The sequence below is a fragment of the Eublepharis macularius genome, chromosome 1 (genome assembly GCF_028583425.1).
Source record: "Eublepharis macularius isolate TG4126 chromosome 1, MPM_Emac_v1.0, whole genome shotgun sequence".
Lineage (NCBI taxonomy): Eukaryota > Metazoa > Chordata > Lepidosauria > Squamata > Eublepharidae > Eublepharis > Eublepharis macularius.
The window spans coordinates 79,747,793-79,769,237 of record NC_072790.1 but is presented as its reverse complement, the minus strand read 5'-3'; the positions used below and the strand labels follow the sequence as shown (position 1 = coordinate 79,769,237).

Below are 21,445 nucleotides of genomic sequence, written 5' to 3'. Positions count from 1 at the left end.
CTCTACTGATGGGGTGTTGTTTCTCCCCTAGAAGCCATGAGGTCTCTAGAACTGTGATTAGGTAAAGAGACCTTCCACTCACCATCCTACATCTTTACTGGATAGTCCAAAACTTGATCTGCTTTCGGGGGGCGGGGGGGGAACACTACATCCTCTTTGAAAGGGATGTGTGTGCACAAGACATTTCCAAACATACCAAATGTAATTCCTATTAACTGTGAATATCTTTCCTAAGCCCTAAACGTAAATATAAATTTAATAAATAATGCTAAAAAATTGTGATTAAGTCCTTACTTTCTACAAGTTTGAGCCAGTATTTAAAGAACATGTAAGCTACACTATAAGGGATCTTAATTACTGGTGATTGTGTACCTGGAAGAGGGTGCCTACTTGCCAGGTCTTACGCCTTTAGTCAATTACTTTTCCTTAGGACACCAACCCTACTGTTTATATGAGGGATCAAATATGAAGGCCTGGGGGGGGGGGGGGGCGGGACCAGAAGAATTTGGAAGAAAACTTTTTTCCAATTTTTTTGGTACAAATATGCTAAATAGTACAATTTTATAAGCTAACCAAGTCATGACTGACATATTTTAATGTTGTTATATCAGTTAAAAGAAGTTTTAGTTTTATAGTAAAGTAAATACTGTATATATTTCAATCCACTTCAAAATCCTTTCCCCCCACCATCAATATTGAAAAACCCCAAGATTTCCCCCATGGCTTTAAAACTTCTGAAAATTTACATTTCTAGTCAGAAATCCCCACCATGGCACCCATGGGTACAAAGCTGCCCGCCAAGACCTTCCCTGGCACCTGGCAAGTATTTTTAGACAGTAGATGGAGCTAGGTGGGGCTCTGCCCAGCAGGGTCCTGATTGGCTGAGCAGATTAAAATAATGATTTTGCAGCAGCTGCCATCACAGTGTTGATTGTATTCTCTCTCTTTCCTGCTCCCAGTGTACTCCCCTTGTCTTCTGCACTTGGACTTCTCTGTGTGTGTGTGTGGGAGGGGGAGATGAAGTCTTCTGTGACAGCCGTTTTGTGGTTGCCTACAATTCCAGTGTTGGAATTTCAAAGGCGTCTCATGGGTTCAAAACAGTTGGGGACCCCGGTTTATACCAATAGACTAATCCACCATTTTTATAATGAACTCTTTTCTAAGTCCCCTGTGATCTACTTACACACAATGTATCACAACTAAAGGCACTTCACAGGTAAACTTATTATAGCAAGGCAGTGCTAGGGCCCCATCACACTTGTTACATGTTTCAATTCAGTTATTAAAATAAATCAGTGTACCAGAGTATCACCAAAATAGAAAAACAACCAACCTACCTCTTATGCATATCCAGCAGTCATCCTTCTTATTATGTTTGGCTAGCACTTCTTCCGTTACTTCTAATAATCGTCCTTTTAGACCAGCAAGATCTTTCCCACTCTTAGTTAACCGAATCCAGTCCATAAGGCTTCGGCCTGGTTTTAAAGGTACCTTGAAAAAGGCACAAAGGGAGGCAGAAGAAGCAGTGTATATTAATAACAAAAGCATAGAAGTAAACTAGACTGAACACAGCGTCCTCACTGATTACAGCAAAAATTCTCAGTTTTGTTTTGAAACAAACCTGTAAGTCAAAAGCAGAAGTATAAAACAGTTAAACTATAGAAGGTAAGAGAACAAAGCATGGATTGGGAGATTTAGCTTGCAAAATACCCCCTTTTCAATCTAATCTTACGAATTATTTTAATTATTAGAAGGGAGGAATAAACAAGCACCAGAAATTTATTATATATTACCATATATTTATTAGCACCCTTCTTCAGTACACCCACCTTTAACTAATATGCAAGGTAGCTCACAGCCACTCTTCACTTTCCAAAAAGTGCAATTATTAATTTACCACTTTACCATCTTACCTTTAAAAGAAAAATAGCCCTTACCAAAGCCATACTTAAATGGCCATATTAGATCAGTCACTCATAATGAATTTTTTGTAAACATTGTCCTATTTATACATACTTTACTGATTGAGTTCTGAAGACCTTGATATAGCTCTTAAGGTATTTTAGCTACTGTAAAAAATTATCTTGTGAATGTTTTGATTTTGAATTCTGTTTATTATGCACATGATTGTATTGAGCCCAGGCTGAGTAAGTCCAACATGCTATGGTGTTTTATTTAATTAAAAACTTTTATATGTTGCCTTTTCACCCAAACAGGATCCCTAAGGCAGAGAACAACAAAAATTAAAACATATATATATATATATATATATATATATATATATATATATATATATATATATATATATATATATATATATATATATCTCCAAAGATGACCAAAGTGGACAGGTAGGTTCATATGGGAGAAGGCAGTCCTTAAGGTATAGGACTATTTTAAGAGTAAAGAAAAAAACATACTTCTTCCTTTAAAATGATTTTCTGTAAATACATACAAGAATATTAAAAGTGAAACAATTTAGTATAACTCTGTATAACTCTATTAATTAAGAATGGTTTGATCTAGAGTTGTTTCAAACAATATTTTTAAATAATTCAGCTATTAATAGTAGGATGTTCAAGGTACTCAGTTTGGTATGCACATCAAGGATATCCACACTTTTCTCAATCTGATAATTATTACTGGTGACTCAAGTAGTAACATGTGAAACAACAAACATTACATAGCACATATAAGACTGGATCCAGCACAAGGATCGCTGATCTTCTTGGCTCACTTCCCCCAATCCCAGCAGCCATTTATAAACCCAGGAAAGCTTCTTCTTGGAGCCATGACTTTCCTGGAGTAATTGCCATGTGAGTCAGATAAATGCAGTGGAGAAAGGGAAGGGCACATAATCACTCTCTCCTTCCTGCTTCTTCTTTTTTTTTTACAGACCTCTGCCCACGAAGAGGCCATTTTGCCCCCTTCCCCCTTCCCACTCCTCACTGCAGTTTCCAACCTGCACAGCTATTACTCTTAGGAAACTGGTGACCATCAGTGCCCTCCACTGCCAAAAGACAGGATTCACCCAAAGGTTGTGTCAGCTCAGCTGGTCTATTTAAGCTTCCAGTGATAAATATAGTTTGTCTCCGTATTAATCTATTTAGCACTTTATTTATAGTCTGCCTTTTTCACTGAGGCTCAAAGTAAGTTAAAAAATATATACAGAACTTCAATCCAACAGCACAAATCATCCAAAAACATGTCTAAAGCATAGTGTACAATACTGCAGAACATGGATTACAAGAGGCAGAAGACAATGCAGTACAAGTAAGTGATACATACAACAAGCATCACAGACTACAACCTCAAAAGGTCTTTTGGTCCACTTATCCAATGAATGAGCCTCAAGTGCTTTACTAGAGCAGTTGCCCATACCAGACATCAACCTGTTCACACATTACATAACTGCCGTGAAGAGTGTGAACAATTTAGGGTGGATCTTTACTTGCATCTGATTTTAAACTAAAATGAATGTTAGTGAAGACCAGATTAAAAAAACCCATACACTATAAAGATAATGAACTTTAAGCATATCATAGCCTCCTTCCATACCTATCAGTGACTTCCAAACCAAAACACTCATAGCTTCTTTACTTGGAAAATGCACTAGCTGTCCCTAGACTAGGAACTCTGGTAACTACTGGTGAAAGAGTGCATGAATGTTACTTTATATAGATGACAAAAGTGCAGAGTCAGGAAGTATTAGGCACATTGTTTCCCTCATATTCCCAGACATTCTTCTGTTATATGTGCCCATAATACCTCCCCAATGTGGTATAGAGTAAGCCTCATTTCATTATTTCAGGTATTCTTATCATTTGGATTATGTTAAAAGGCTGCATGCTTCTGTTACATGGATTGAACTGCTAGAACTGGGCAAGTTCAGGTGTGGATGATTGCAGAGACCAAGCCAAAAGAACTTCAGAGATTCTACAGAAACTTTGCTTATTTTCTGCCCTAGTAAAGTTCTGGAATCACTGCCCACAAAAGAGAAGTTAAACATTGCATGAAAACTTCCGTCATGTAAAGACCATCATCTGTGATGGTGAAACAACTCACTATCTACCACATGGTTCAGAAGAAATCAGCAGACATACTAGCAGTATTGTCACATGGCTTACAGGAGGTCAGAAGTTCTCCACTGTTACAACCAAGACAACACAAAGAAAATCCCACATGTGGACTAGCCTAGAATTCTAGGTTAGTAGTTTTAGAATAGCAGCAGTTCAACTGGATGATCATAAACTTTGCTTTTCTGTCTTTTGCATGTTTTTAGATCCTTTCCCCCTACTCTATAGTCACTGGTGTTATATGTTCAATTGTACATAGATTTTGAGGTAGCGATTGCAATGAGCGCCTCTAAGTATGTGTAATTTCTCTTTTTCCACCCCCGAAGAACTACAGCCAGATCCATCCACAATGTTAAATTTAGGACTTGGAGGTCATTAATTCATAGGATTACCATAAATCTATATCAGTTTAACAGCACATAACACACATAGCAGCAGAGTTCAGACAAACAATGATCTTGTACTACACTTACTTACTCTGCTTATTTTAACACTAACTCCACTAACTATGATTGGTTAGGTCCAGCACACCAAAGGTTTGAAACCATGATGGGAAGTTAATTGTTTAACCATCAATAAACCGTGAATGGCTTTTTGCATTTTAGTGAAAGAACAAAGAACTGACCAAGATCAGCTTTACATTGCTGCAACTCTAAACTACACCCAAAAACAGGGACTGCTCCGAAGTAAACCAAAAACAAAAGGCAAAAAGGCACTACCTATCGGTGGGAAACAACAATCTATAATTTATATATTTTTCGTTTTAATTTATATAAAGTGCAAAAGGTGCTCAATAGTACAAATTGTCACAGTTATGATTCAATTCAATCAATATTCTTAATTTCATAAATATTACAATAATATTACAAATATTAACCTCTCCTATTTATTACAGAATTAGAATCAATCATACACCGATGTATTGTCGAAGGCTTTCACGGCCGGAGAACGATGGTTGTTGGGGGTTTTCCGGGCTGTCTTGCTGTGGTCTTGGCATTGTAGTTCCTGACGTTTCGCCAGCAGCTGTGGCTGGCATCTTCAGAGGTGTAGCACCAAAAGACAGAGATCTCTCAGTGTCACAGTGTGGAAAAGATGTAGGTCATTTGTATCTACTCAGGAGGGGTGGGGTTGAGCTGAGTCATTCTGTAAGAGTTTCCCAGGGTGTGGAATGCTAATGGCGGGAGGCTTCACTGTATCCTGAGGCGGTTCTTTTGCATATGGATTGGTGCTTGATGTGCTAATCTTCTCTGCAGGGCTATTGTCGGGTGTGGAGTGTTTTGTTGGCCTGGTGTTTTTCAGAACTGGAGCCCATGCTCTGTTCATTCTTAAGGTTTCTTCTTTCCTGTTGAAGTTTTGCTTATGCTTGTGAATTTCAATGGCTTCCCTGTGCAGTCTGACAAAGTAGTTGGAAGTGTTGTCCAGTATTTTGGTGTCCTGGAATAAGATACTGTGCCCTGTTTGAGTTAGGCTATGTTCAGCCACTGCTGATTTTTCGGGCTGTCCAAGTCTGCAGTGTCTTTCATGTTCTTTTATTCTTGTCTGGATGCTACGCTTTGTGGTCCCGATGTAAACTTGTCCACAGCTGCAGGGTATACGGTATACTCCTGCAGAGGTGAGGGGATCTCTGCTGTCTTTTGCTGATCGTAGCATCTGTTGTATTTTTCGGGTGGGTCTGAATACTGCTTGAAGGTTATGCTTTTTCATAAGCTTTCCCATCTGATCAGTAATTCCTTTGATATATGGCAAAAACACTTTTCCTGTGGGAGACTGTTTTTCTTTGGTTGTTTGATTCATCCTGGGTTTGATTGCTCTTCGGATTTCATTTCTGGAGTAGCCATTTGCCTGAAGTGCATGGTTTAGATGATTAATTTCCTCATTGAGAAAGCGCGGCTCACATATCCGTCTTGCACGATCCACTAATGTTTTCATTATGCCTCTTTTCTGTCGGGGGTGGTGATTGGAGTTTTTGTGTAAGTACCGATCAGTGTGAGTTGGTTTCCTGTAGACCTTGTGACCTAACTGAAAGTTTGCTTTGCGGATGACCAAGGTATCCAGGAATGAGAGTTTTCCCTCACTTTCTTTCTCCATTGTGAATTGTATGTTCAGGTGGATGTTGTTGAGATGATTCAAAAACTCCATCAATTCTTCCTCCCCATGGCTCCAAATGATGAATGTATCATCCACAAACCGGAACCATACACTGGGTTTGTGGGGTGCTGATTCTAGAGCTGTTTTTTCAAAATGTTCCATGTAGAAGTTTGCTATAACTGGGCTGAGTGGGCTCCCCATGGCCACCCCATCCATCTGTTCATAGAATTCGTTGTCCCATTGGAAGTAACTGGTTGTCAAACAATGATGGAATAAGGCTGTTTCATCCTCTGGGAAAATCTGATTAATCAGTTCAATAGTGTCTTTTACTGGAACCTTGGTAAACAGGGATACAACATCAAAACTAACAAGTATGTCTTGTGGATTGAGTTTCAGAGAACTGATTTTGTTGATGAAATCTGCTGAATCTTTGATGTAAGACGAGGTTTTCCCGATGTGGTCCTGCAGGAGATCTGCCAGATGTCTAGCTAATTCATATGTCGGTGAACCAATGGCACTCACAATGGGTCGGAGTGGGACTGAATCTTTATGTATTTTGGGGAGTCCATATAGTCTAGGTGGCTGTGCTTCTGTCTTGCATAGTTTGCTGTGCGTGTCGGGATGTAGTGAGGAATTCTTGATCAGCGCATTTGTTAGCCTGGTGATTTTGCAAGTGGGATCTCCTGGACCCCTCCACCTACAAAAAACTAAAACGAGATCCCACTTGCAAAATCACCAGGCTAACAAATGCGCTGATCAAGAATTCCTCACTACATCCCGACACGCACAGCAAACTATGCAAGACAGAAGCACAGCCACCTAGACTATATGGACTCCCCAAAATACATAAAGATTCAGTCCCACTCCGACCCATTGTGAGTGCCATTGGTTCACCGACATATGAATTAGCTAGACATCTGGCAGATCTCCTGCAGGACCACATCGGGAAAACCTCGTCTTACATCAAAGATTCAGCAGATTTCATCAACAAAATCAGTTCTCTGAAACTCAATCCACAAGACATACTTGTTAGTTTTGATGTTGTATCCCTGTTTACCAAGGTTCCAGTAAAAGACACTATTGAACTGATTAATCAGATTTTCCCAGAGGATGAAACAGCCTTATTCCATCATTGTTTGACAACCAGTTACTTCCAATGGGACAACGAATTCTATGAACAGATGGATGGGGTGGCCATGGGGAGCCCACTCAGCCCAGTTATAGCAAACTTCTACATGGAACATTTTGAAAAAACAGCTCTAGAATCAGCACCCCACAAACCCAGTGTATGGTTCCGGTTTGTGGATGATACATTCATCATTTGGAGCCATGGGGAGGAAGAATTGATGGAGTTTTTGAATCATCTCAACAACATCCACCTGAACATACAATTCACAATGGAGAAAGAAAGTGAGGGAAAACTCTCATTCCTGGATACCTTGGTCATCCGCAAAGCAAACTTTCAGTTAGGTCACAAGGTCTACAGGAAACCAACTCACACTGATCGGTACTTACACAAAAACTCCAATCACCACCCCCGACAGAAAAGAGGCATAATGAAAACATTAGTGGATCGTGCAAGACGGATATGTGAGCCGCGCTTTCTCAATGAGGAAATTAATCATCTAAACCATGCACTTCAGGCAAATGGCTACTCCAGAAATGAAATCCGAAGAGCAATCAAACCCAGGATGAATCAAACAACCAAAGAAAAACAGTCTCCCACAGGAAAAGTGTTTTTGCCATATATCAAAGGAATTACTGATCAGATGGGAAAGCTTATGAAAAAGCATAACCTTCAAGCAGTATTCAGACCCACCCGAAAAATACAACAGATGCTACGATCAGCAAAAGACAGCAGAGATCCCCTCACCTCTGCAGGAGTATACCGTATACCCTGCAGCTGTGGACAAGTTTACATCGGGACCACAAAGCGTAGCATCCAGACAAGAATAAAAGAACATGAAAGACACTGCAGACTTGGACAGCCCGAAAAATCAGCAGTGGCTGAACATAGCCTAACTCAAACAGGGCACAGTATCTTATTCCAGGACACCAAAATACTGGACAACACTTCCAACTACTTTGTCAGACTGCACAGGGAAGCCATTGAAATTCACAAGCATAAGCAAAACTTCAACAGGAAAGAAGAAACCTTAAGAATGAACAGAGCATGGGCTCCAGTTCTGAAAAACACCAGGCCAACAAAACACTCCACACCCGACAATAGCCCTGCAGAGAAGATTAGCACATCAAGCACCAATCCATATGCAAAAGAACCGCCTCAGGATACAGTGAAGCCTCCCGCCATTAGCATTCCACACCCTGGGAAACTCTTACAGAATGACTCAGCTCAACCCCACCCCTCCTGAGTAGATACAAATGACCTACATCTTTTCCACACTGTGACACTGAGAGATCTCTGTCTTTTGGTGCTACACCTCTGAAGATGCCAGCCACAGCTGCTGGCGAAACGTCAGGAACTACAATGCCAAGACCACGGCAAGACAGCCCGGAAAACCCCCAACAACCAATCATACACCATTGGTAAAAAGTAGGTAAGTATGCAGTCCTGAATAAATATTCACAAAAATATTCTTTTTCCTTTCAGTTGCTTAGAAAGTACTTCTATTGTTGGGTATTCACAAGAAGACTAACATATTCTTCCTTCTTGCCAAGATGTGCATGAAGTCAATAAAGCCTTAGTTCACAAAACTGGTTACATTTTGAATTTTCAAAAAAAATGGGCAGAGGCTGACGGGCGTGTGCCAGCATTATATTCCCATTTCGTGATCAGTAGAAATTCTACTAATAATAGGGATTTCATTCAGGGCAGCAGGAAACTGATGAGATCATTTCTGGATTGGGGTTACCCAAGGCAAGTTGTGCTAAATGCTGACAAGAGAGCTAGACAAATACAACGTTGCACTTTACTACAACCAAAAAATAAAGTAGAATAAAATAATATTAGGTGGGCCATTGATTACACTCTTTCTTTTAAAATTGCAATAATTATAAAGAAACATTGGCATATCATTTGTGATCTTCCAGGCTGTGATATGATGCCATCAATAGTGTACCAACGCACTGTAAACTTGAAAGACATTCTGGTGCATTCCAATTATCAGGATGCTGATGCTAAAGTGTTAGAACAGAAAGGGCATTTTGCCTGTGGTAATTGCAATGTCTGTAGGTTTTCTGTTAAGTCTTCGGATATATTGAATCCCATCACTAATACTGCTTTCCAAGATGTCCAGTTCTCCACCTGTAGAACCACCTTTGTGATTTATGTGGTACAGTGCCCATGCCTGAAACTGTATATTGGCAGTACACTAAGACCTTTGAAGAACAAGAACATAGGTCTAGAATAAAAAATAAAATCTTAGATGCTCCCTTAGTTTTCCACTATGTTGAGAACAATACAGGTAGTTGTGCCTTTAAGTTTTCAGTCCTGTCAGTTGTTAAGCCTCATGAAGGCATGGATCTCCAACGTAAATTATTACAAAGGGAAACAGAATGGATTTATAAAACAAATTCATTAATGCCAAATGGCTTGAATAACAGCATTGATTATTCTTGTTTTCTATGAAATGTTTCTTATGATATGCTACCTTTATGAAAATTAGAGTGTTCTATTGAAAGAGTATTCTATTGCATAAAATATGGTGATGTAAGACGTCTTGTACAGAAAATTTCCGTCGAACGCTACACCATTTGGAAACTGTTTGTGATAATATTCGTTGTAAGTAAGCTGTATAAGATTCTTTAATAGTACATTGATATAAGATTCTTTTATGGTACATAGTGACTTAAGATTTTGAATGGTATACTGTTATTTAAGATATGCATGATTTTTTTCTAGAAATTGTCATGGTTATAATAAGCCTTTGAAAAAGTGTTAATCCTGAAACAGGAATATAATGCTGGCACATGCCCATCAGGCTCCGCCCATTTTTTGGGAAAATTCAAAATGCAACCAGTTTTGTGAACTAAGGCTTTTATGACTTCATGCACATCTTGGCAAGAAGGAAGAATATGTTAGTCTTCTTGTGAACACACAACAACAGAAGTACTTTCTAAGCAACTGAAAAGAAAAAGAATTTTGTTGTGAATATTTATTCAGGACTGCATAATTACCTACTTTTTACCAATGGTGTACGATTGATTCTAATTCTGTAACCTCTTCTATTAATTGCTTCTAATATTTATGAAATTAAGAATATTTATTGAATTGAAGTATAACTGTGACAATTTGCACTACTGAGCACCTTTTGCACTATATATAAATTAAAACAAAAAAATATATAAATTATAGATTGCTGTTTCCCTCCGATAGGCAGTACCTTTTTGCCTTTTGTTTTTGGCAACTTTAAGCTACAGCAATAAAGCTAAGCTCCCAGTCTGTTGGCACCTTCATAGCCTATAGACCTGCAGGCTGGAAAGATTTGTATTGCAGACTTCTTTCTTTTAATTTTTCATAGACTCCAAGCCTGATAAAGAGTTTTGGTGTCCTCAAAAGCTTGCATCATATTTTGTGTCAATCTGGCTGATCTCAGGTACTACACATGTTGTATTGTCGAAGGCTTTCACAGCCGGAGAACGATGGTTGTTGTGGGTTTTCCGGGTTGTATTGCCGTGGTCTTGCCAAGACCACGGCAATACAACCCGGAAAACCCACAACAACCAACTACACGTTGTCTTATTTACAGATTAACCATAGAACAGCAAGACTCAGGTCTGGTAGCACCTCAAAGCACAACCAGATTTCCAGGGTATGACCCTTTGAGAGTCAAATCTCCCTTATCTAACATACAGCATTATGAGATACATGGACATTCTGGCCATTTCTCCAGAACTACTCTCAGCAGCTACAGGAATAAAGGCAGTAAAACAAGTATTTGATGAGACTAATCAGGATTTGAGTGGCCATGAACAAGCCAAACCCTGCTTTTAATCAAGCTAACCACTACTATGGTTCAAAACCAAGCTAGCTACTGGTATCTCCCTCCTCCTTTTTATAATCTTACTACTTAAAACGAGTTAAGCAATCGCTATGCAGTACTCTCAGAAATCCAGAGGGGAAAAGAATTAAACTCATTAGCCTTACATACGATACAGACAAAACTCCAGAATAGCTATCGCACACTCCTAAGTATTTACATACGTCATTCGGTCACGGGTTTCATACCTTTAAGAGCTACATGACGGTCAGACATTCAACAGATGAAGTTTCTTCCATTTCCCTGCATTTCCAGGCAGATCTCCACCTGCTGAACATCCACCTGACACAAAACTGGTTCCAGAAACAGGAACTTCCTCTCAACTCACCCCCGCCCCGAATTCAGATTCTACCGCTACGCAAATGACCCACCGCGCCAGCCAGCCCGCCCCTCCATTAGGCTTCCCCGTACCTTGCTACGCCCCGCCACGGCCACCCGCTGCTGTGAATCGGGGGCAGGAAAAGACTGAGCGGGGACGTTCAGCATTTTTCCGACCGGCGCCCGCACAAACAGCCGCCGCACTCTTTAGCAACGACTTCCGGGCTTCGCCTAAGCCAATACTGAACGACGGGGACCTAACAGACCTACCGCGCAGGCGCAAAAGGGAGCCGCGTACGGTGGGCGTGGTTAAACTCTTGCCCAGGGGAAGAAGGGGCGGTGCTTGTGTTGATGGACGTGACTGGGTGCTTGAATTGACGGCCCGGGCTCCTCTGCTTTCCCTCTGCGTTTGCAGCCTAGTGCTGCTTGGTTCTCTGGATCGCTGACTTTCGGGGCGCGGCCTCAGCGTATGCGCATTTCGTAAATTCACGCGGAGATCCTTCATGCATACAGCTCTGTGGCGCGTGGGACTTTCTTTCCAAGCAAGGGTTCGACGCGCGAGGGCCTCGCTCCAGCAAGACCGTGAGAGGAACGGGGAGGCGGGAACCCCGCGTCCCTCCGTCACCTCTCGGAGTTCTGTTCCTAAGGCGGGTGCTTGTGTATTGATACCTTGTGTAGTGTACCCTTTTTCCAGAAAAAATTATCTGCTTTGAAGAAGCCAACACGAGTTAAAAATTGGTACATAAATAATAGGACTGAGTTTCGGGGTGCTCAGCCAGGAATCTTTATAATTTAGTACGCAACAAATATAACACAGTTGATTAAACCCTTGTTGAAATACAGTGTCTCAAACGAAAACTAAGAGAACTAGGCATGATTTACAAGAAGCTGCTTTATCCTCTGCCAGACCAGGGTCTTATAAAGATGACTGTTGTCTCCTCATAACTTTTTGTCATTTATAGTCTGCCTTTCTCACTCAGGGCCAAGCTACAAGTGACGAATGACACTTGAACAGCAAGTGTATTTCTCCCTGTTCACTTGCCCTCCACTCAATCCACTTGCCGTTCAAGTGTCATTCGTCACTTGCAGCTTGGCCCTGAGACTTAAGGCGGATTACACAGTGTGAGATTTAGTACAGGCAATATCAGGAACGTTTCCATAAACAATGTCATAGGATAAATAGATACAAATTCACAAAGACATAGTTTAAATAGGAATTCAATATAACATAGTAGACTAGCAGCACACAACTCTGCAGGGCCTTTCACGTCACCAGTTGCCTAATACTTTTAACTGGAGATTGAACCTGCATTCAAAGGAGGTTCATAGGCCACTGAGCTGAACTATAAACTCACTAGCTGGCCTCAGGCATTAGTGAGATATTATCTCTTTGATTTCCCTATTTGTTCACATATGAACACAATGCTGCTGGCTCATATTAAAGGGTTGTAAAGATTCTTTAGTTAAGATTATGTGAATTGCTTTGAGCATCATAAAGTAAATGAGCACCACACACATCATTAATATAATTAAAAGTGCCTGTAACAACAGCTTAACCTTGGGCACTGAAAGCCAGCCAAAATGGAAAGGTTTTGGTATCTGATAACCGGGGATGAGGTTGATAGCTATGAACCAGCCACCAAGAATATCTTCCCTGTATAATAGGAAAGTAATACATGGATCACGTAGAGGAGTGGGAAGAGCAGATACCACTTAATTTAAAAAATACAACTCGGAGCTGTAGTGTTTAAAAGTGTTGAATTAGGGTCTGGGACAAGGAGCTTTGAATCCCCACATTGCCAGAGCAGCTTTCTGGGTGACCTTGGACCAGTCACACATTCTCAGCCTAGCCTAACTCACCACGTTGTAGAGATAAATGGAAGAGAATTATGTATGCCACCTTAGGTTCCAATCGGAAAGGTGGAATATAATAAATTTTAAAAATAAGTTCTTAAGTTTAACAAGCCACATTTACTTAGGAGTAAGGTGATGGTGGAAAGTGCCATCAAGTCGTAGCAGACTTATGCCAACCTCTGCTGCAGTTTTCAAGGCAAGAGACTAACAGACGTGGTTTGCCATTGTTTGCCTCTGTATAGCAACCCTGGCCTTCCTTGGAGCTCTCTCATCCACCTACTAACCAAGATCGACCCTGCTTGGCTTCCAAGATTTGATCGGATCAGGCTTGCTGGACAGCCTGTATAGCTGTCCTATACTTGCTTGGGAGTAAATCCCATAATTAAACTCAGTAACATTGGGCACATATATAAGATTAAGCTACATGTATGATGCTTAAGAATACTGTAGATTTCACTTTTTCAGCTGAAATGCTTTTCTAAATAAAAGTATCCCAATTTTATTAAGTTGGCAATTGAGGAACCTTGAGAAAAGATAGTGGACACAATCACAAAATGGCTGCTATAGGAGCTGGTACCAGGTTTGTGGGTTCCAGCGCCCCATCCTCCTCCTCCACATTAGCAGTTATTCATGTAGCTACCTCTGCAAGAGAAGGTATTTTCATTAAATTTATGGAGCAGATGATATGGTGAAGAGACTGGTTTCAGAAGCACTTTTTTGTAGACATGTAAGACAACCAGACCCCAAATACTGCTATTATAAAAATAAAAAAACTTTTAATAAAGAATAATTTACATATAAATTAGCTTAAAATATTCTTACAGCATGTTGATCTTAATATTAAGTTAATGAATCCACACAAAGAACCACAATCATTTAGTACAGTGAATAGCACAGTTCTGCTCCTAAGAGTCATATTCCAGCTCTTCATTATCTTCTTCACTCTCTGAGTCTTCATAAAAGGAAATTGTGGCTTGGACAGGAAAGTTTCTCAGCAGCACTTCAGCTTCTTGATACAAATAGTCAAAGCACCTTGATTTGGGCCAGAATAATCTAAAATAAATACATAACATGGTGGGTTTTTAAAATTTTACTATTTAAAGGGAAAGCCATACTGTGTACAGTCTTAATCGCATGGCAAATAAAGACATCTTTATTACTTTTGGTACAAAGAAAATACAAAGATTTAGGGCAGGTAAAGATTACGTTTGTTTAAAAGAGAATAAAAACTAATTCTATTATCACAACCTGCCTCAGAGTCTGTTACAAAATATACTGAGGTTATATGTAAAATGCTAATGATGCTCAGATCTCTCTTCCACACCCACAAACCTTTTTAACATGATGTTATTATCCAAACACCACCACCAGTATTGGAGACACAAAAGGTGCTGTGGCTCAATGGCAGAGCATCTTCTTGGTATGCAGAAAGCCCTGGGTTCAATCACCAGCATCTCCAGTTAAAGGGATCAGGTTGCAGGTCATGTGAAAGACCTCCGTCTAAGCCCCTGGAGAGCTGCTGCTAGTCAGAGTGGACAATACTGATCCTGATGGAACCATCCAGCAGATCCTGATGAAGGCAGCTTCATGTGATCAAATACTTCTAGTCACTGAAACTTTACAATGCAATCCCAAAGAGAGTTAGACCCTTCTAAGACCATTTACTCCAATGGATTTAGAAGAGTGCAATTCTGCTTAGGACAGCACTGTTAGTTCTATGAACCCCATCCTGCAATGAGCATATGAGGGCTATTTCAGCTTTCCCAAATAATTGCAACTTTCTCTTCAGAAGCTGCTTTTTAAACTTCACTTTCTGTCTAATTCTCCCTACAAATGCACCCTCCCTGGGCATTATTTGCCCCACTATTTATGACTAGGGAAGAATGGAACTGAAAATGCGGCTGGGAATCAGTATGCAGGCCAATGATTCTTCCCACAAACGCACCCCTGCTCCCACATTAGCGTTATGAGACAAACTCAGCATGTTTACTTCATAATATGTAGCTCCATTCTTATTTTCCATTAGCTACAGCTACAAAATTACAACACAAAATGGAAATTTAATGAGACATTTGACCACACATATCCAAACATAATCAGAGGCATTTCGCATCTAAGGTTTCCACACAATAAAATATTAAGTGACGTTTCTAACACAAAATACTTTTGAAGAGTTCAGTTCTGGTAACAGTAATACTTTTGCATACATATTTCAGAGAATATTGGAAGACAGACGTAAGTGCACTGTACACTAAGGGATAGAACCTGTCACCCTGATTGTACAATGGAGGACTGACTACCTGGGCCACTGCTTTCCCAGCTGCCATGATGAAAGTTTCCTACATACTGAAATAAACACTATCCTGCAAGATTTGTAACTACTCACGTACAATTGTTATTGAACAGTTGCTGCTAATTGCACATATACCAAATATACCCTAATAGCATTAAATGGGAAATTAAGGCATGAGTCTTGATGCATATGAGCTATCATAAATCCCACACAAGAGCCAGTATGATTTATGCACACAAGGCAGTTGGAAAACTCTGCCACTAATAGCATCTCGGAAACCCACAACTAAGGGATACAGTCAGTCAGGTTCTGAAATTCTAGTGTATTAAAGTGGCGCAGTGCAATGAATAAATAACAATACTGTTATAAGCATATCAAATCACATAAACAATGTGCAATAAACAGCTCAACATCGGCCAATTCAGAAATATCCAATGGTGCAATCAAGTTCATATCAAAGTTCAAAGCAGAAATGAAATGTAAACAGCAAACCAGAGAAGCCGTGAGGACCCCTCGTTCCTGTTCAAGGTAAGTTCTTAGATAGATGTACTCTTCTCATTTTCTTTCAACAGGTGGAACAAAGAGATGGAACACTCTGCAGGACCGAGACCCGACAAGGAACCAGTCATCAATAACGCTTGTTTCCAGACTGCATCGGGGCCAACAGACCTCCTCACCAAACATCTCTGAGGACTGCAAATGTATAAGAATTTCACTATTGCCACTGTTACAAACTTCAGCAGCAGTCCGCCACACCTCTTCTAGTTGGCCATGCGCATGAACTTGGTTGCACCATTGGATATTTCTGTATTGGCCGATTTTGAGCTGTTTATTGCACACTGTTGTGATTTGATATGCTTATAACCGTATTGTTATTTATTCATTGCACTGCGCCACTTTAATACACTAGAATTTCCGAACCTGACTGACTGTATCCCTTAGTTGTGGGTTTCCACTTTGATTACTCAGGTTGTTGCTAAGGGAGCTTCCTTTTGTTTTATACTAATAGCATCTCAGCAGCATTTCCTGCGTGCACCTTAATACACAAATTGGAACTGCAAGAAGTCATTTCAGAGCTGAAATTACAATATGATGTGAAGCTCTCCACACCCACTTCATTGATTTGTATCTGATAGTTCATGGAGTCCTTAGATGAGGTGAAAGAGCATACAAAATACTTAAGATTCTATTCTATAAGGTTCTATTGGTTTTAAATTGTAAGGTTTTAACTGATGTGTAAGACATCTTGAGCCACAAGGAAAGGCAGGACATGGATCTGACTCAGCCACTGAAGTTCAGTATAATATATCTCACAGGAGTCCTGTTTGGCAGGAAATGGGCCATGTACTACACTATGCCACTATGCACCTGATTCACCCACCAGGTGAAACAGGTAAACCTGTACCAGATAGTTTAAGAAACTATCTTAAACTATCTAGGTGAAAACCTGTTTCACCTAGTGCAAGCAAGGAGAAGCAGATTTGAGGGAGATAGAGCTATATGGTAATGAACCCCCAAGTCCTTGGGATATGGTAAGAAAGATATGCCCCAAATAATTAAACAACATGAAGGCATTAAAAACAGCTTGTTGAAAGCATGGGGGAGAGACTCACACATCTTGGGAAATGGAAATGAGGCAATGTGGTATAAAGATTTCAGAGTTGGACTAGGATCTGGGAGAGCCAGGTGTGAATCCCCACTCTGCAGTGGAAGCTCAGTGGGTGATCTTGTGAGAGAGAGACACTGTATGCTTAACCAACCTCTTAGGGTTGTTGTGAGGATAAAACTGAGGAGAGGATATTGATGTAAACTGCTTTGAGTCTCCATTGGAGAGAAGGCAGGATATAAAGGAAATAAATACATTTTCAGTCTCCAAGACTGCTTGAGGTCTGGGGCTGTGAGCAACAGGAAAAAATACTGTATAATTGTGTTGTATAATCATTACACTTTCTTTTCGCTTTGGCAGATGGACTTTTGTCTCAATATATAAAGCCCAAAAATGAGCTTTGTATGATTTGAAATATTTTCACCTTGAAGCTGTTCTATGTAGAAGTATAATCTCTATAGCGGACATTGTTTTCTGGATGGCCGTCTGTACCGTTAATGGCTGCTCAACATGCAGAAATTAAGCAAGTGAAGCAGTCCTTCTTTCACTCTAGAAGCATCGACCTGTTGAATTTCTGCCAGTTAATTAATAGGGCAGCTGATATAGGAGCACCACCACACACACAAAAAGATAATCTTGCTGAGAACTTTAAAAAGAATATTTATGCTTATGTCTTACCTGACTGGGTGTGTATACTGTGTAAGTTTTGCTGATTCCCTTGAAATTTCAGGAAGGCTGCACAGCTAGAAGTTTGAGTAGAAAATGTTATTTACTCAACAGTGGTGAAATAATACAACGAACAGTTCAGGTTAAGGCATTTTCACAAGCCACAATGCCAAGTAATTAAACACTGTAAAGTTCTGAGTGCAAATCAACCTTTTTGTTCATTTTAGCCAACATAAACTTTACATTCAAATTAAATGCATACACACTGTACAGAAATCAATTAGGTACGTTCAGATTTAGATAACATTTGTGAAACCGTCATTTACACTGCCAGCTTAAAAAAAAAAGGCAACCATTGGTTCCCACCAGATGCTTCAGTAAAATTTGAATGGTGGCACCTCTGGCACTGCCATATCATCTATAGAGGTTCGGAGGCGGTTGCTTTGCTGGTTTTAGTTTGTAAACCGATCACCGTTTCATGGAGCTTCATCGCTTCCCTCCGGCATGCATGCGAGGGGCATCTGCCCTGGACGTTTGGGACGAAGGAGCTGTTCAGCTCGTACAACTTGGGGGAGGGGGCTGTCGTCGCTGATTATTGTCAGAATAGACACACTCACCGCAATGTGGTTTTGTCCGAACTGCCTTTCGGTATCTTTGGGGGTGGCGATCCAAGGTCTCCAGAATCCTTCCAACCTACAGGATCAAACAATATACAGTTAGCTAAGCTGGATGACTTCCCTCCGGTTTCCCGCGCGATCTACGGAACAGAGAAAAGCAACCCCCAAGGGTAAGATTTCAGGCGCAGGTTCCCCGGGCCCCGCGTGGGGGGGATGCCCTGGACGAAAGCGCGGGTACCCTTGTTGACTTTTACAGCAGATCCGGCAGCTCAGCGCTTCGGCTGAAGGAGAGCTACAGTGGCAGAACTGCGAACTCTCCATGCTCCTTCCTTTACAGCGTTCAGCCGGTCCAGGTGCCGCTGCTGCGCCTTGCCCGTAGCCTCTCTCTGCCCTGTGCCGATTTGTCCCGGACTGGCTTGTGGACCGGCTCTCGCCCGAAGCGGGGTTTTTATATCCCCTTGCGGAGCAGTCTGCTGGCCACCTTATCTCATTTGCTGGAGAGGTAAACAAAAAGGCTGCGCGTGAAAGGGTAAACAAGGAGCGTGGGCGCGTGCAAGCCCCAAATGGCCCAGGGAGCGGTTTGGCGAGGCGGCGTTAATCACACTTGAGCAGACACATGGCTCTGGCCATTAGTCCACGCTTGGCCCTCTCGGCCGGCCCATAGCCCCCGTGAGAAAGCGCCAGGGACTCTCTGGAGTTTGTGCGCCGTGTTTTTGAAGGGCTGCTCTTCAGAAGGGGGGGGGGCGGAAGGCTGAGACAGAGAGAGGCTTCTTATGCTGGAAAATGTCTGCAAGGAAGTTTTTAACATTTGGCCCATAGACTGCAGAGGAGGTGCATATGATGCAGTGCAACAAGCCCCTGCATTTTTGCTTGGAAGGAAGTCGCACTTCAGTTAACAGGGTTCCCTGTAGGTTTGCACGGGACTGTAGCTCTGCAGCACAGTCCTATAAATGTTTACTCTGAAGCAAGTCCCACTAAATTCAGTGAGATTTAACGCCAGGTATGTAGGGTTACATTGAAAGGGTGTGTGTGTGAAATCTGCTTATTACTGGGTTGGAATTACATTCATAAGGTTTGTTCTATTAAAATTAATAGAGCTTTTTTGAAGAGGAAGAACTGAATAAAAGGACTTTGTAACAGCAGAACTGAATCTGTGTGACTGTTCATTACTTTCTACAGATTGTCCTTTATTACAACATTTTGTGTATATACATATTTTTATGCATTTATGCATTTATTTTAAAAGATCTATAGCAGTATTATGTTATGTTATGTTCAATCACTTGTCTTTCTGCATTTTCAAGGAACTCTAATCTCTTTCCTACTAGATTTTGCATGCATGTATGAGTACATACATCTGCACATAACAGAATATACCATCAAACACAGGTTGCATGTTGCTTTCAGAATAGAGAAAAAGTAATGTATGCAGCAACCCTAAAAATCACATATTGCTTGTTTTCTGGCACCCAGGTACTCCTTATTCTGACATTACTGAAAGTCAGTTTGGTGTAGTGGTTAAGAGCAATGGGACTCTAATCTGGAGAACGGGGTTTGATTCCCCACTCCTCCACTTGAAGCCAGCTGGGTGACCTTAGGTCAGTCATAGCTTCTAGCTCTCTCAGCCCCACGCACCTCACAGGGTGTTTTGTTGTGAGGATAATAATGACATACTTTGTAAACCGCTCTGCTTGGGCATTAAGTTGTCCTGAAGGGCGGTATATAAATCTACTACTACTACTACTACTTAAGGCATTTTCAGAAGGAAAATGGCAATGGCAATGGACTGGATGTGGGCAAGGAGATTCAGAAAACTGCTCCTACATTTGTCCCATATAAGACTATATATAAGATTGGCAAAAGTTGTAGTAGAGCCAGGTGGACAGGGGATAACCAGACAATGATTTCATATGGAAGCTCCCAAAAGAACCACTACAGTATGTGAGGCAAGGTGGAGCAAGAACTCCATGTGGAATCAACCTTTCATTTATGAAATCAGTCATATTCTCTTTTTTGCCTATTAAAAATAAATCATTATCTCTCTTCTAAAAGAAAGGCTTTCCTTAAATTAAGTATTTAGGTACATTCATGTTGTCAAATTGCAACCAACATATGGCAACCCGAGCAAGGAGCTTTCAAGGCAAGTGAGAATCAGAGGAGGTTTGCCATTGCCTTTCTCTGCTGAGTTTTCCTTGGTATCTCCCTATCCAAGTACTGACCCTGCTTAGCTTCCAAGATCTGACAAGAATAGACTATCCCATGCCACCTTCACTTCCAAATTCAGTATTCATACCATTTTCAAACATACAATGTGAAAAAATACCAATTGAAATAAACATGGCATATACATTTTCTAAACAAATGTCCGGGGTCTGAGCCCCAGCCCCCAGACTTGACAAGAGGGAACAGCAGGTCAACCGGGCTGACGGGCAAACAGAGGGGGCAGCCAGCAGCCAGCAGGTCAACCGGTCACCCAGCAGGCAGTAGGTCAACCGGTCTGACTGGCAAGCAGAGGGGGCAGCCTGGGGACAGCAGGTCATCCCCTCCCACGGGCAAATGGAGCCAGAACCTGCCGGCGCCAGGGGCAAGAGGCAAAGGCCCAGGGCCTCAGGAGTCAGGGGGAGACAGAGAGAAGCCAGCGAGTCCCACTCCCCTGGGGAAGGAAAGGGGACTAAGCAAGGCAGAAGGGGGCAAGGGCAGAGGGATTGGGGGCCCAGCAGTCACCCACCCAAAGACCTTACCTAAGGAGGAGAAGCAGCAGCAGCCCCAACAGCCCAAAGCCACGCCCCAGCTAGAAAATAGTAGCCTGGCCCAGGAGTTGCCAGAAGCCAAGCCACTCCAGGTGGGGCTATTGGAGGCACTCTGCAGGAAGCCCTGGGCAACCAGCCAAGGAGCCGCAGCTGGACCCACCTTCAGCCATCAGCTCA

The 21,445-nt window shown here is 41.4% G+C and overlaps 2 protein-coding genes across 2 annotated transcripts in view; both read right to left on the bottom strand.

The window, feature by feature from the left end:
* The window catches only part of LOC129342890 (cytochrome b5 reductase 4), a 50,595-nt gene extending 38,901 nt beyond the window's left edge, over positions 1–11,694 (bottom strand). Inside the window, exons 1-2 of the mRNA XM_054998851.1 lie at positions 11,576–11,694; positions 1,338–1,491 (exon numbers count right to left, since the gene is read on the bottom strand). Coding sequence (XP_054854826.1) covers positions 1,338–1,491; positions 11,576–11,650 — 229 coding nt within the window. The 5' untranslated portion in view covers positions 11,651–11,694. The remainder of the gene's footprint in view (positions 1–1,337; positions 1,492–11,575) is intronic.
* Positions 11,695–14,241: 2,547 nt separating this feature from the next.
* On the bottom strand, positions 14,242–18,839 carry RIPPLY2 (ripply transcriptional repressor 2). The gene is made up of 4 exons (XM_054971386.1): positions 18,757–18,839; positions 18,519–18,594; positions 17,914–17,978; positions 14,242–14,389 (listed from the first exon to the last, which is right to left on the bottom strand). The coding sequence occupies exons 1-4, from the start codon at positions 18,837–18,839 to the stop codon at positions 14,242–14,244; spliced, it is 372 nt and encodes a 123-aa protein (XP_054827361.1).
* Positions 18,840–21,445: the final 2,606 nt, after the last annotated feature.

Bases quoted from the DNA above. Each gene is read 5' to 3' on its own strand.
- RIPPLY2 (XM_054971386.1), bottom strand. From the start codon at position 18,839: ATGGAGAGTTCGCAGTTCTGCCACTGTAGCTCTCCTTCAGCCGAAGCG. The intron at 18,595-18,756 runs GTACCCGCGCTT...TTGATCCTGTAG, and splicing joins TGCTGTAAAAGTCAACAAGG to GTTGGAAGGATTCTGGAGAC. The intron at 17,979-18,518 runs GTGAGTGTGTCT...TCAAACTTCTAG, and splicing joins TCGGACAAAACCACATTGCG to CTGTGCAGCCTTCCTGAAAT.